Source organism: Motacilla alba, chromosome 1A (assembly GCF_015832195.1).
Source record: "Motacilla alba alba isolate MOTALB_02 chromosome 1A, Motacilla_alba_V1.0_pri, whole genome shotgun sequence".
In the NCBI taxonomy this organism is placed as follows: domain Eukaryota; kingdom Metazoa; phylum Chordata; class Aves; order Passeriformes; family Motacillidae; genus Motacilla; species Motacilla alba.
The window spans coordinates 34,392,541-34,405,745 of record NC_052031.1 but is presented as its reverse complement, the minus strand read 5'-3'; the positions used below and the strand labels follow the sequence as shown (position 1 = coordinate 34,405,745).

Sequence of the window (13,205 nt, the reverse complement as noted above, 5' to 3'; positions counted from 1 at the left end):
TCCATTTCAGTTCTAATGACTTTGAAAACGATACGCACTAGAAGATCAACACTGTAAATGTACTGTGTACACACACACTCCCAGGTGTTTGCATCAATAACTTTTAACTGCAGAGCACATGGGAACAAACATAACCTCTCAATTAGCTGAGATGCATGCAGTTCTTGAGGATGGCCTGTGCATGGCCAGGAGCTGGACTCCATCCTTGTGGGTCCCATCCAACTCAGGACATTCTGTGACTGAGTCTATGATTAATTGTCATTAACTTCTCCCAGAATTTAGTTACTGTCTAATACAGGGCTCAGTTTCTTTCTCAGCACCTGAAAAAAAGTGTTTTCTAATGAAAACACAGATCCTAACATGGAACTTGGTAAAGCAGAAGGTGCTCTTCCTGTTGTCTATTGACAGTGACTACTCAGGAGACAGCTGTGTTAGCAAATTAGGACTAGTTTCTTATTATTGGGACAGAAGCCTAATGACTCTTCCAGGATCTTTGCAGAGAGTGCAAAAGAGAAGAAAAAAAAATACAAAAAGTGGAAAGAAAAACCAAAGAAAAAAAGACCGCTAGCTCCAAACAGAAATTACATCAGTGGTCTAGCATGCTGATGGCTACTAGCAGTGGAGCCAAAACCATTGCCCCTGTATCCTAGGACACCAGGCTGTTTATTGGATGTAAACAAAAAAAAAAAATATTTCAAGCTCCCACAAGGAGTTGGATTCAAAAAGTACATCTCCATTATTTTTTGGTCAGTTCAAGTCTGTTTCAGCAGATCTGTTCATGATAGTCACAGCTCCTGCAGAACTTCTTTAATATTCCACTTGAGTTGGTCATCATTACTATTATTTTAACTAACAAATATGAAAATAATAGTGTATACACCAAAAATTGTGCTTTCCATTCCCATTTTTGTTTCAGCGTGCACAACATACTGTGGCTCACGCAAGTCTTAGTGCACAGCTCTGAAAATGGCATTCTTCACCTGCTGCATAGAAGGAAATTGGCTACTGAATAAAGAAACCAAAGCAGTTGGGTAACCAAAACCTGACAGATTTGGATGTTCTGCGTTACTAGAAAGGATCTGTGTGGATACCACAGTACAAGCTATTCCTCAACCTATGTGTATTCATAATACCATAAACCAAGTATGCCAAGTAGCTGTTCTTAATGAAAACCCTAAGTCTACATACTGAGTGAAGAAACTTTCACTTTACTCAGCCATGTAAAAGCCCATCAATCATCAGTTGTTTCAAGTATGAAGAAATGAGTGCTTTGTTCTTAAAGGATTGATGAAATCATATACTGAATTTTCAGGAGAACATTTGCAAGTGACTTAAGAATTATGTGGCAAGACTTTGGTAGTGAGGGGTCTATAGGGGTGGATTCTGTGAGGAGCTGCCAGAAGCTTCCCGTGTCCACTACAGCAAATGCCAGACAGCTCCAGGATGGACCTGCTACTGGCCAAGGCTGAGCCCAACAGGTTGCTGATTTAAAAAGGGGCAATAAAAACCTGCTTGGGCAGGGGGAACAAGAGCAGAGAGGAGTGAGAATATGTGAGGAGCAGCCCTGCAGGCACCAGGGACAATGAGGAAGGAGATGCTCCAGGTGCTGGAGCAGAGATCCACTTGCAGCCTGCAGAAGACCTCACACCAGAGCAAAGGGATGCCCAACAGAGACTGTGATCCCATGGGAAGCCTGCATTGCACCAGCTCCTGTAGCTCCTTGGAAAGGAGCCCACACTGGTGCAGGTTTGCTGGCAGGACTTGTGACCTCATGAGGAACTTCATGCTTTGTGAAGAAATGTAGCCTATGAGAAGCTCTCCCACTGGAGGAATTCATGGAAGACTGTCTCTTGTGGGAGGGACACCAGGCTGGAGCAGGGTAGAGCGAGAGGAGGAAGAAGTGGCAGAGACAATATTTGATGAAGTGACTGTAGTACAGTACAAATATGAAACAAAATCCTACAAAACAGTACTGGAATAATTTGCTGCTTCTGAGCATCGTCTGTAGCACTGATGCATTTGTATGTGTTAAAGCAGCTTTGGGGCTAGAAACTCTTACCTGTAGATACACAAGTTTTCAGAAAGTGTTTTCATTGTGCTGATAACAGAGAGACATGCCAAAAATCTCTGTAACCAGACTTAAATAACTTGTATACCTTTGTATTTCAACCTCAGCCTGAAATCAGAGTATGCCACTTACAGTAGCATACTTACAGATGTTGAAGCCCACAGCTTGACAGAGACAAAAAACATTTAAATAAAAAACTGCATATTTTATTCTTAGCTTTAAAGATGCATGTCTAAACAATCAGTAGAAAAAAAAAAAGTAAAAAAAGTAAACACCAGCATTTTGTAAAATCACATTGAACTAATACAAGACTTAATACAAAGTTTTCATACACGACTCAAATGCAGTTTCCAAAGAAAAAGTAGTCTGGTCTTCAAGACCACTTCCACTTGAAAAAAATCGTTAAGTACCCACAGCTTTTAACTATAAAACAAGGATACATTCTTTCTTTTTTCTTCCATTTATGGAGTTGATTGCCACAAACTTCAATCATTTGCCAGTGAAATTCTCATAGTCTCAGTTACAGAACTGAAGAGAATTCATACAATTCCATGACTGAAGTCTTTCCATTTTCAGTACATACTCAAGTCAGCACTTGTCACATATCCTTAGACTGATCATCTTCTTCAAGTTTCCTGATTTCATTCTTTAAACAGTTGATGGTTTCACGACTTGCTTTTAGTCTTTCCTTAAGCTCAGCAATTTCAAAACTAGTCTTCTTTTTGGCAGCTTCGAGCTTCTCCCTGGTTTTCACTTCAAGATCTGCAACTGTGGCAGTGATAAAGAAAAAACCCATATTTTAAGTGCCATGAAATTTGCCTTTTTTAAAAAAAATTGAAACAGTAATTTAGACAGCACTTGTCCTGAAAAAAAGAATCTGTTACTGTTAGCCTTAGAGATTCAATGGTTGTAATCAAAATGTTATCCACATAAGAATCTGGATTTTAAAAAAAAATTTAAAAAGCTTGTTTGGAGAAATATCCAAAAATTTTAAATGAAAAAAGTTTAAATTTGGATGTTTTTATCCATCACATTATTAAACGTTTTCTAAACAAAAATCGTACCATGCAACAATAACAAAAATCCACCTCAAGACTGGCTGAACTAAGGCAGGAAATACAAGCACATGCACACAGCCAAGCAGACATAAGGCAAATAGGAGCCCTAACTTTGAAGAGCTTCAAACTCATAATCACTTGCCACTCGTAGCTCTAGGTGTCTGCTGGCCAAAAACTACATGACATTTTTGTAGGGTGAACATAAGGCCAGGTGAGGTGGACTACAATGGATTAAGGTTTGTAACTAATAGGGCAGGATTTTGGCTCAATAAATACTACATCTTCTACTCTCAGAAAGCAAATAACAGATGAAATAGAGAAGATCGGAACAGAAATAATCCCTAAATGCATTACAACTTATGAACCAATGGATCTTTAATTTAATTTCCTTAGTTCCCTTAATATTTTTGCTTATATTTGGAGACAAATTGGATAAAAAGGACACAAAAACCATTATGCTATACTTAGGAAGCATGTTATGAAATTACCTACATACATAGTTAAAGAAGTAGAAGGGAAAAAGAGCTTTCAGGCACTACTCTTTATCCACAAAGGGTTGCTGCTTTGACTTAAACATCACTAATTGTTCTGTACTTCAGGCCTTCCCTTCAAGTGTGACCTTTCCTCACAGTGCTGAACAGAACTGTACCATAGGGTGGCTTCATTTATCCTGTGTTAATTAATTTCAAAGATGTCAGACTAGGTGTAGTTCATCACTCTTCATACCAAGTAATTCCTAATTCCTTTTTTTTAGCAGCCATGGGGATAAGAAAATCTTAGAAGTTTTCAGGTAAGTATTACTACCCTTGCAAAAGCTGAAGTTAAATTTAATGCAAAACTACCACTTTTTTGCAGCATCCAAATCCATTGTACTGTTACAGCCTCCCCCCCCAAAAAAAACACATTAAAAGCAAATCCAACTATTGTTATTTCTAAAGTTTAAAATATTTTCATTTTCAACTTACACTCTGTTTCATGTTTATAAGCACCTAGTGTTAGTTGACGAGACGTTGTTAACAGCTGCTGCATCATTGCAGTAGGATCTTGAAATATCTAATGAAGGAGAAAAATACACTGTATCACTAACAGTCTTCAAAATAAAGAGAGGATTACATTAAGAATGTTCATACCATTTCATCATAGAATTCAGAAACTACAGTTTTCTTCCCCAGGATGGCATTGGTATCCGACTGAAAAAGCTTCAGCAAGTGATATAAGGTAACCTATGCAAAAGACAGAATTTTATTAGCTAAAAAATTGTAGCGAAATAGAAATCTTGTTCTAGATATCAACAAGTAGTATTTGTTCCTACAAAATAACTGCGTACAATTTAAAAATGTCTTAGGAATGCAAATATAAATATCATATTGCTTCAGTAGAATTACTTTGAATTTAACATTAACTGTTAAAACATGCCAACTATTTAAAGGCCTCTTGAGACTTTAAAAATGTCTGGGAAAGTGGTTTAGGACTGGTATATAAAAAATACTAATACAACCCTTTCTGAAACATTTCCAAATGGGTGATTTAATTCAAACTGACTTTCTCAATTAATCAGTTAGAAAGTGCTTTCTGTGACTTTATCCTCTATTCTTGAGAAAGTGAAGCACCAGGAAGGCTGTGAATTGCTTTTCACTGAAATCTCTCTTTCTGGGGTTACTCTTCCATCCCCGCACTGCAAGTGGCAGGGTGGGGAGAGGACTGGAAACCCTCTGTGCAGCCCTGAGGAGCCACTGACCACCCGGCCCGTGGCCTGGGAAGAGTCACACACAGCCCACGCTTCTCCCCTTCCACAAACAGGCCCAGGAGCCGTGGTGGAACACAGCAGTACCTGACTCCCCTCGGTACCTCCTGGAAAGGAAGAACGTGACAGGCTCCCAAACAGCCTTCCAAGAACAGCAGCAAAGAAAAAACACCCAACCAACCTTAGGACAGCTTGGTCAAGCTGTGAACGGAATTGATATAAGTCAGGATGGTACTGAGTCCAACAGCGCAAGAAACCCATTGTTAACCAATCGCCATGTATTCAAGGAAAACATGAAATTCAGCTTCACTCTCATTCAGCAAAAAATGGATTAAAAAAAGGATTGTTCATGTGACAGAAGGAACTCAATCCTTCCAGAAATAAACATCCTTTTCCCTAAAATAGAGTAATCAAATTTCCTACTAGACCTGAATAAACAAACCTACAAGATATGCCTACAACACAGGAATGGAAGAAAGAAATTCCAGTACTTTATGCAACTACAGAGTTGTTTTAACCTGGTGGTTCTCTTAGGCAGAGACTTATGCTAGCATAGTAGCCCTGCTGTTTTTTAACTGATTTTGATCTGACAGAAAAAATAAATATTAAAATACTCAAATATCCTAGAACTTGGAAGCTACGTGGAAGAGAAATCCTCAGCGCGTGCTCAGCCCAGGTAGGGTGTAACATGTGGCCACATATTAGTAAATGTCAGAGAAGCCAAGCACAGGAAAAGCAGTTATAAATACCAGGAGTGTAGCACAGAAAGAGGAAAATGTGACCAATCCTTAAAATAATTTTCTACAAGAAGAGACTTTTATTACTTCCATGGCCAATGAGACTTATTTTGACTAGCAATTTCCTAGAGCTGAAGGCCACCATAATTAATTATAATTAATTATTTAAGCTTTGTTAAAAGTTCAATGTACTTACGGGTCTTTCATTTGGATCAATGAAAAATATCTTAATGATTATTTCAAATTCACCCCAGCCTGTTTCGGTGATTTCATATGGTGGTTTGGTAACAACTGCAAGAGGCAACATAGAAGTGTTAGTCCCATGACAAAGCCGGAACAAAAGCCCAGTTCTAGGAACAACTGCTGAAATGCAAAACCCACCTCTTAAAGGATTACCGTAGCTTTCGTGCAACTTGAATTGAATTTTTTTCACGTATGCAGACATGTCCTAAAACAGAAACATTGTTATTTCTGATTACTCAGCACCCCAAGCTACTATTCAGTCACCTATCCTACGTGAACTACATTACTTCCGATTTTAAATAGTATTTCTTCTGACTTTAAGCACAGAAGGAAAGCAAAGCAGTAAATCCAAAAATTAGTTCTTGCACACAGGTCTGTTAGTATTTCATCCCCATGAATGTTCTCCAGTCTTCCCCTACACTGGAAAGATCACTCCAAAAAACATAAACGAAGGCATGCCTTTCCCATGGTTTTTCTTTTCGGAAACCCACCAGCCTATGTGTCTTCTCGGCTTACAGCCAAAGACCCTCCTGCCCTTTCCTCTAATCCCGGCTTTCCAAACCCCCAGGTCCCGGTGCTGCTCGGCAGGAAAAGACCTCTAACATCACGGAGTGCAACCCTTAACCCAAGGCCACCACTAAGCCACGACCCCAGGTGCCACACGCACAGGCGTTTTGCCATTTCCGTGGATGGCAGTTCCCCGGACCGCCTGTTCCAAAGCCCGGCCAGCCTTTCGGGGAAGCGGCTCTGCGGTACCTCGTTCCGGTACGGCTTCACATACACCGTCCACTGGTGAGTGTGACCATCCTCCTCTCTCTTCTTCCCAAAATACCGCGCGACGTTCCCGTACACGATCGGCTTCACGATGGTAACGCCCTTAAAGGAAAGGAACACGAGCGGAGAGGGCGCGTTCAGAGAGGCGCTGCCGTACCGCGCCGCCCCCCGCGGCCCGAGCCCCGCCGGCGCCCGCCGAGGCCGCACCTTCACCCTGCCGCCGGAGTCAGGCCCGAACTCTGCCATTCTCTTGAACATATTGCCCGGGGGCGCCGCCCGCCGCCGCCGCCGCCCGCGCCCGCCCCGCCCGGCCCCGCCGCCGCTCCCGCCGCCGCCGCCGCCCCGTGACCGCCATCCCCCGCGGCTTCCGGGGCGGGGCCGCGCCGCTGCCGCCCGCCCGCCCGTGGAAACGCGCCGCCGAGCAGCGCGCCCGGCCGGCCCGCGGGAAACGCGCGCTCCGTGCACGGGACCCCAAAGCGCGCCCCGGTTCCCGCGCCCAGCACAGGGACACCTTCCCCTACACCAGAGTGCTCAAAGCCTCATCCAGCCTGGCCTTGGAACACTGCCGGTGATGGGGCACCCGCGGCTGCCCTGGCACCCTCGTCCAGTGTCTCAGCACTCTCACAGGGAAGAATTTCTTCCCAATATCAATTTAGAATCTGTCCTCTTTCAGTTTTCGAGTCATTCCCCCTCGGCCTGTCACTACATGCCTTTACAAAAAGTCCCTCTCCAGCTCTCTCACAGGCCCCCTTACTGTGAGGCCTCGCCGGAGCCTCCTCCAGGCTGACCCCAGCTCTCTCAGGAGGAGATAAGTCTGGGGCGATGTTTCTTTCTGGAGTTGCTCCGTGCCTCAGCTGCACCCTCTGGTCAGCCCAGCTCTGTCTGTCCCTGTGATGGACTGGAGAACTCGGTAGACTCCTCTGAGAAGCTGCAGCCAGACCCTGCATGCACACCATTTTCCAGAGCATCCCCCCACCTCCCGCGGCCATCCAATGCCTGTGACACGCTGGGCCTCCTGGCAGACAAGAAGACAGTGAACATCATGCTTAATCCTCTCCCAGAAGGTAAAAATTTCCTACCCTCTTCCTTGTGTGAACAGCACCGCTCAGCTCTGAAATGTTACTGCTGTTTTTATTAAAGCAAGTGGCAAGACTGACAGCTGGACCCGTCTTTTACAAGTGGTCAAGCTCTGTCTTCACAGAAAAGTTTTCTGAGGTTAATCTAATTCTAATTAATAATTGGCTTCTGTGGAACTCTTTATTCCAGTAACAAGATGAACAAGAAGGGGAATGGTGCAGCTCCTGATCTAAAGAAACCTTTTCCTCCCATGTACTCATGACTACTCTACAGATCTCCCTTTGGGATGGGTGGGCTCAAACGTTTCTGCTTTGGATTTTTAAGACAGAGGTGTAACCAACCTTTGTTAATCTGTCAGAAAGAGAACAGGATTTAAGAGCATCAAAAAATTCATCAGAAGCTATCATACAAATCCTGTTAAGACCCCATCTGGAAAAGAGTGCACCTTTCTGCTAAAAGAGTCTATAATAAAATGGGTTGCGTTGGGAGGAGCCCTAAAGACCATCTAGTTCTTGCCCTTGCCCCTGCTGTGGGCAGGGACACCTTCCACCAGACCAGGCTGCTCAGAGTCCCATGCACCTTGGCCTTGAACACTTCCAGGGTTGGGGCATCCAGAACTTTTCTGGGAAACCCATTCCAGTACCTCACCATGCTCATAGTGGAAAATTTCTTAATATCTAGTGTATTATCTCCTGTTATAGAAAAAAACTCTGAAAGGCAAACACACAAGAACAGGGCAAATTGGTGTAAACACCATGTGCCCTAAAGAAGGCCAGAGCCTCCTTAAAAAAATTTGTCAAAATAAAGGTAGAGAAAGTATTAACTAGCTGTTGCAAATGCCTTAGGGGGTTAAGTAATATGGGAAGGGAAATAACAAGAGGCCAAGCAGTATCAGCACAAAAATGAGATTAATATAAACTAGCCAAGAAACAACTCAGGCAGCAATTTGCTTCTGTAACCCCTGGAGCATGGGAGGAGCAGGATACTCATCCTTTAAGAAGTGCAGGAGCAAACACCCCAGACAGACCCTATGAGGCTTTAAGATAAATCATGGAAGAAGTTAAATGATGCAGTTGCCTGCCCCAGGACAAGACTGAGCTTCATATCTCAGGCAGCATTTTCCAGTCTTTCTTGCTATTTTGCTTTCTTGTGTGGCCTTGCAATGGAAGGCTAAAACACTCCCACACCATTCCCAACCTGTTTTGCATATAAGTAGGGCCATTCATAGAGATATAGGTTGATTAAAAAAGAATTACTTTTTTTAACCTGATGCAAAGATTTGTTCACCAAAAGAATGGTTAATGCATTTATTATCTAAATATGCAATATTATCTAAATATTCACAGGCTTGAATGTTATTATCAAGATGAAAGCACATTTAAGAAAAGAAGTGGAAGAACTGGAGAAACTGGCACTGGACATGTACTCTGTGCCAACTGAAATAAAGGAAATCATCTCAAATGCAGAAAGCTTCAAGACAGTCACTGAATTTCAGAGTCACATTGTGGCTGTGGAGGGAAAACCTTTGTTGGAACATGTGGAATGAGAAGAATCTGCATAACAAGATGACATAGGAAAGACTGGAAAAGGATGGGATTGTTTGAACTAGACCACATTAGGCTGTAGCAAAGGGCTGGCAGCACCCTGAAGAATCTAAGTGCTGAAATCTGCTTCTACCAACCTATTTCTGGGAGCTGCTGCACATGATCTGCCACCATGCTGTAACTGTTGAGCTCAGCCTGTGTCCAAGTGTGCAGTTTAGGTGAAGTTTTTTCATATGCCACTGTTGTGAAAGGAAAGAGCCACATACGGGGAGCTAGCTGCTCCTCAGAGCTGAGCCCTTTACCTGCCAGCTGTCCTCAGATGGCACACACAACACTGGATACTGGCATACACAACAAATAAATAAAGAACAACTTCCAACTCCAGATTCTCAGCAAAATTACCAGGTTCCTCAGCATCTTTACCCAGGTCAGGTCATTGCAAGACATAATTCCAAAATTGTGGGTTTTAATTATTCTTTTTTTTCTTTTATTTTCCAAGTTCAAAAGAGGAGGTTACATTTTTATTCTTTGTAAGGGGATTACATGCAATCTCACAGGAGCTGACCTTGCAGAAGTGTCACGTGAGACTCTCCTTAAACTTCGTCCAATCCTGGAAAGGACAAAGTGAGTGGGCAAAGAGGCCACCTATTCCAAGGATCAAGTGCAGCTAGAGGTAGCACAAACCTGGCTCCAGCAAGGAATGGTATACCATCATCTCTCTCACTAACCCTGTTTTAACAGACTACAAATTTAATTTGATGGTAACATGGTTTTGGCAAGTTGCTACTTTTTCCCCTAAATAAAGTTGCATTTTTAGAAACCTTCCCTTCTGCAGTAATGTATCCAAGCCCCCCACAGTTAAAAATCTAAACTAGCTATTGCTGTAATTATAACCCCCCAAAAAAAATAGGAGATGATAATGTAGAGGTTTAAATTTTATTTCTAAATTCTTTTTGAGTAAAAGGCAAAAAACTAATTTTAAAATATGATAAATTACTTAACTAAATGGAACAGGCAGGGGAAAACTAGGAATTAAGAGGGCACAGTAGGAATCCTACGTGACAAGATAAGTTTTCTGAAGTATCATACTGTTACCACATTGAAATTAACACCAAGAAAATTTTCCTGAACTGCTGAAATGGAAGCCAGCAAACAGATAGTTTTAATCTTATGGAGAATTTATACTTACATAGAGGAGCTCAAAATACAGCTTTTTAGAGCTGTTAATAAAACACTAGCCTTCTCTGACTCTTTTTATTCAAAGTACTTCATGTACTAAAAAAAGAACCCACCAAACAATTTAGACATTATTTTCAACAGTATCTTCTTTAGGGTTCTGTTAGCCATTCTACACTATTCACCATTTTCAATACCCTTACACTGCAGGTCTTGGAGAAAGTAGGGGCTATGAACCTTCATCTTGCAAACAATCCAGGCTAAATCACTTTCAGGAAAGTGAGAACTTCGGTTTTAATTACATATAGGCTACAATTAACTTTTTGAGGTAGGACCCCAAGTTCCTTACAACTTGACCCATGAATAAGGATTCTGTTTGGCATGAATGGTCTCCTTTTCTACCCCCTCCCACCAGTGTGGAGCTATAACACATCCAAGCAGAGCCATATCTTTTTTAAGAGAAGCACAGTCTGCAGATTGTAAAAGGTGGCAAGGGTAGCTGCCTGTCAAAAGAACTAAATGGCTAACAGGGAAATGGGACACCAGCGAGCCTCAGAAATGAGTTTTAAGTATAAGAGTGACCATTCTGAAATGCAGCAGCTCCATAGAACTCACTGCTCCTTCAGAGGCAAATGCTGCCTGTTCCACAGAGGAGCCCACCCGTCTTCAGAAGAGTTTTAGAGATGCATTCCACTATAGGCAACATTTTATCTCCCTGCATGAACAATATCTTTTTCCAGTGTCTTCAGCATCAAAGAAAGGTTTCTAAGCCTTAAAGTATTTCAGTACCAATGTATCATATAGGGAAACACACACAGGAATTTAAAAGCAGTGCACTTAAAAGTCATTCAGACAATAAACAGGGATTTGGATTTTTTCATGAGGTGTCAAGGCAAGGAAAATACAGGTTGTTTATTTTGTGGAAAAGGGGAGTAAAAAGTGACTGCTATCTTCTTAAATTTAGGGCAGTTGAGGAATACTACACCTGGTTCTGCTGACAATGCAGACACAATTAATGAGATTATAAATTAAGGGAATAGAAGTGGGGTTTTTGTTGCCACTAGATGGCAGAAAGAGCCCTTTTACACTCCTTGATCACATCTACACCATTTTGAACGTACCCTTACAGGACACCTAGGGGCCTATCTTCACCACTAAGGTGCAGGATATATAGAAAAAATCTACTCAATGACTGCCAGTGCTAAGTAGATTAAAGTAATTTTGAAAAAAATATTCAGCAATATGTAATTTTTAAAACCATCTGTTTGCACTGGGTCCTTTCTGTAAAGCTGAGAAGCCTTGTTTGAGAAGAAATTAATTTTACTTCCCACTTACAACAAGTGCACAGGATTTACAAGACTTCCAGCAGTCTGATGGGAAGAAAAGTGCTAAAAATTTTCTGCAAATTGTTCACAAGAGATGCATAAACAGGTTCAGATTGAATTAATTGAAAGGAATACAATCTTCTATCTGCAGCAAAGAGCTCAGTTTCTACTGGGCTGCATTTGTTTTTCACACTGTCTCTCAAGGAACAGAAAGAATGGAGAAAAAAGCTAGCAAATTTTTGATCAGTTCCCTTAACACCATACACTTTTATGTTTCAGCTTTAAGAGCATGAGCTGATCTGCATATGTTTTCTATCATATTACACATTATGTTACACTATGTCACTTCTCTGATTCACTTCAGGCTCAAGACTTAGTAATTAAAAATCTGTCCAGCAGAAGAGCTTATCTGCACCAGCCCTTTTCCCTCCCTCATCCCAAGGACAGCACCGCATCTCTCAAGCTTGCAACATCCATGACAAATGTGCTTCATTCCCCAGCCATCACTCCACAGCACTGCTTCTGCACCTTCCACAAACCCCTCCTTTTATCCCCAGGCTAAGAAAGGAAATATATTCCCACCTCACTCTCACTGTGGTCTCTGTTGTCTCTTGTACATCTCCCAGCAAGTTACTTTTCCTGGACACAGAGCAGGCTTATCATCTTCCCATTCCCAGCCATTTACTTACATTTTACAGAAGCCATCACTTGCTTTCTTACCTTCCAAGAGATAAAATAGCTAAAAACTCAATGTGACAGGTAAGTTTTCCTCCTTATGCAGTTCCAGTTCATCTGTCCATCTACTGTGTAACAAAGTCTCCTGAGCAGCTGCAGCCTTACCTATACTTATAGAACATCAATGTGCATTAATCATAAATTCTTCACTATGTCTGGAGTAATCTCTGTTGTTAGTCAAGATACATGCAGAAAGTAGTGTCATGCTTTAAGAACTTTAGGATGTGCTAAACCCATTGTCAGAAGTGTTGAGTGTGCAGACTACATTCCTTTAACAAATATGCTATGCTGACCAGGAAGCTATCTTTTCAAAAACGCTAACTGGGCTAAACTCCTTTCTCAACTGACTACTTTATAGCTAGGAGCATGATACTGCAGGCCTTCCAGGGGACTCCGCTAAATCCCAATGCAAAACAGAGGTCCTGGCCCAAAAATTATTAAACAAGTTTTTCCTCACCTTGTGTGTCGTGATTTGTTATAGTCCAGAATTTTGGGGTACAGACACTCAGGTGCCTGCACCCGAACTTCATGTAATAATGTTTGTAAAAAAGGTATCTTTGTGATCATGAACTACACACATACCTCTGTCTTCTTTTACTCAGTCTGCACTGGAAAACTTACCTTTTTTAGTTTCTCAGACTTTGCTCTGCTTATGTGGGTGTTTGATTTGCTTTCTGCTGCTCCTCTCTTTTGCAGCTTGCAGTTTTTCCTGGACAAGCTGCAG

General features: G+C 41.8%; 1 protein-coding gene across 1 annotated transcript; it reads right to left on the bottom strand.

The window, feature by feature from the left end:
- Positions 1-2,236: 2,236 nt before the first annotated feature.
- Positions 2,237-6,962, bottom strand: YEATS4 (YEATS domain containing 4). The gene is made up of 7 exons (XM_038155639.1): positions 6,832-6,962; positions 6,607-6,726; positions 5,989-6,055; positions 5,804-5,898; positions 4,257-4,349; positions 4,092-4,179; positions 2,237-2,836 (listed from the first exon to the last, which is right to left on the bottom strand). Exons 1-7 carry the CDS (start codon positions 6,880-6,882, stop codon positions 2,667-2,669), a joined length of 684 nt encoding a protein of 227 aa, XP_038011567.1. The 5' UTR covers positions 6,883-6,962; the 3' UTR covers positions 2,237-2,666.
- Positions 6,963-13,205: the final 6,243 nt, after the last annotated feature.

Bases quoted from the DNA above. Each gene is read 5' to 3' on its own strand.
- YEATS4 (XM_038155639.1), bottom strand. From the start codon at position 6,882: ATGTTCAAGAGAATGGCAGAGTTCGGGCCTGACTCCGGCGGCAGGGTG. The intron at 6,727-6,831 runs GTGCGGCCTCGG...CTTTCCTTTAAG, and splicing joins ACTCCGGCGGCAGGGTGAAG to GGCGTTACCATCGTGAAGCC. The intron at 5,899-5,988 runs GTGGGTTTTGCA...TGCCTCTTGCAG, and splicing joins CTACGGTAATCCTTTAAGAG to TTGTTACCAAACCACCATAT.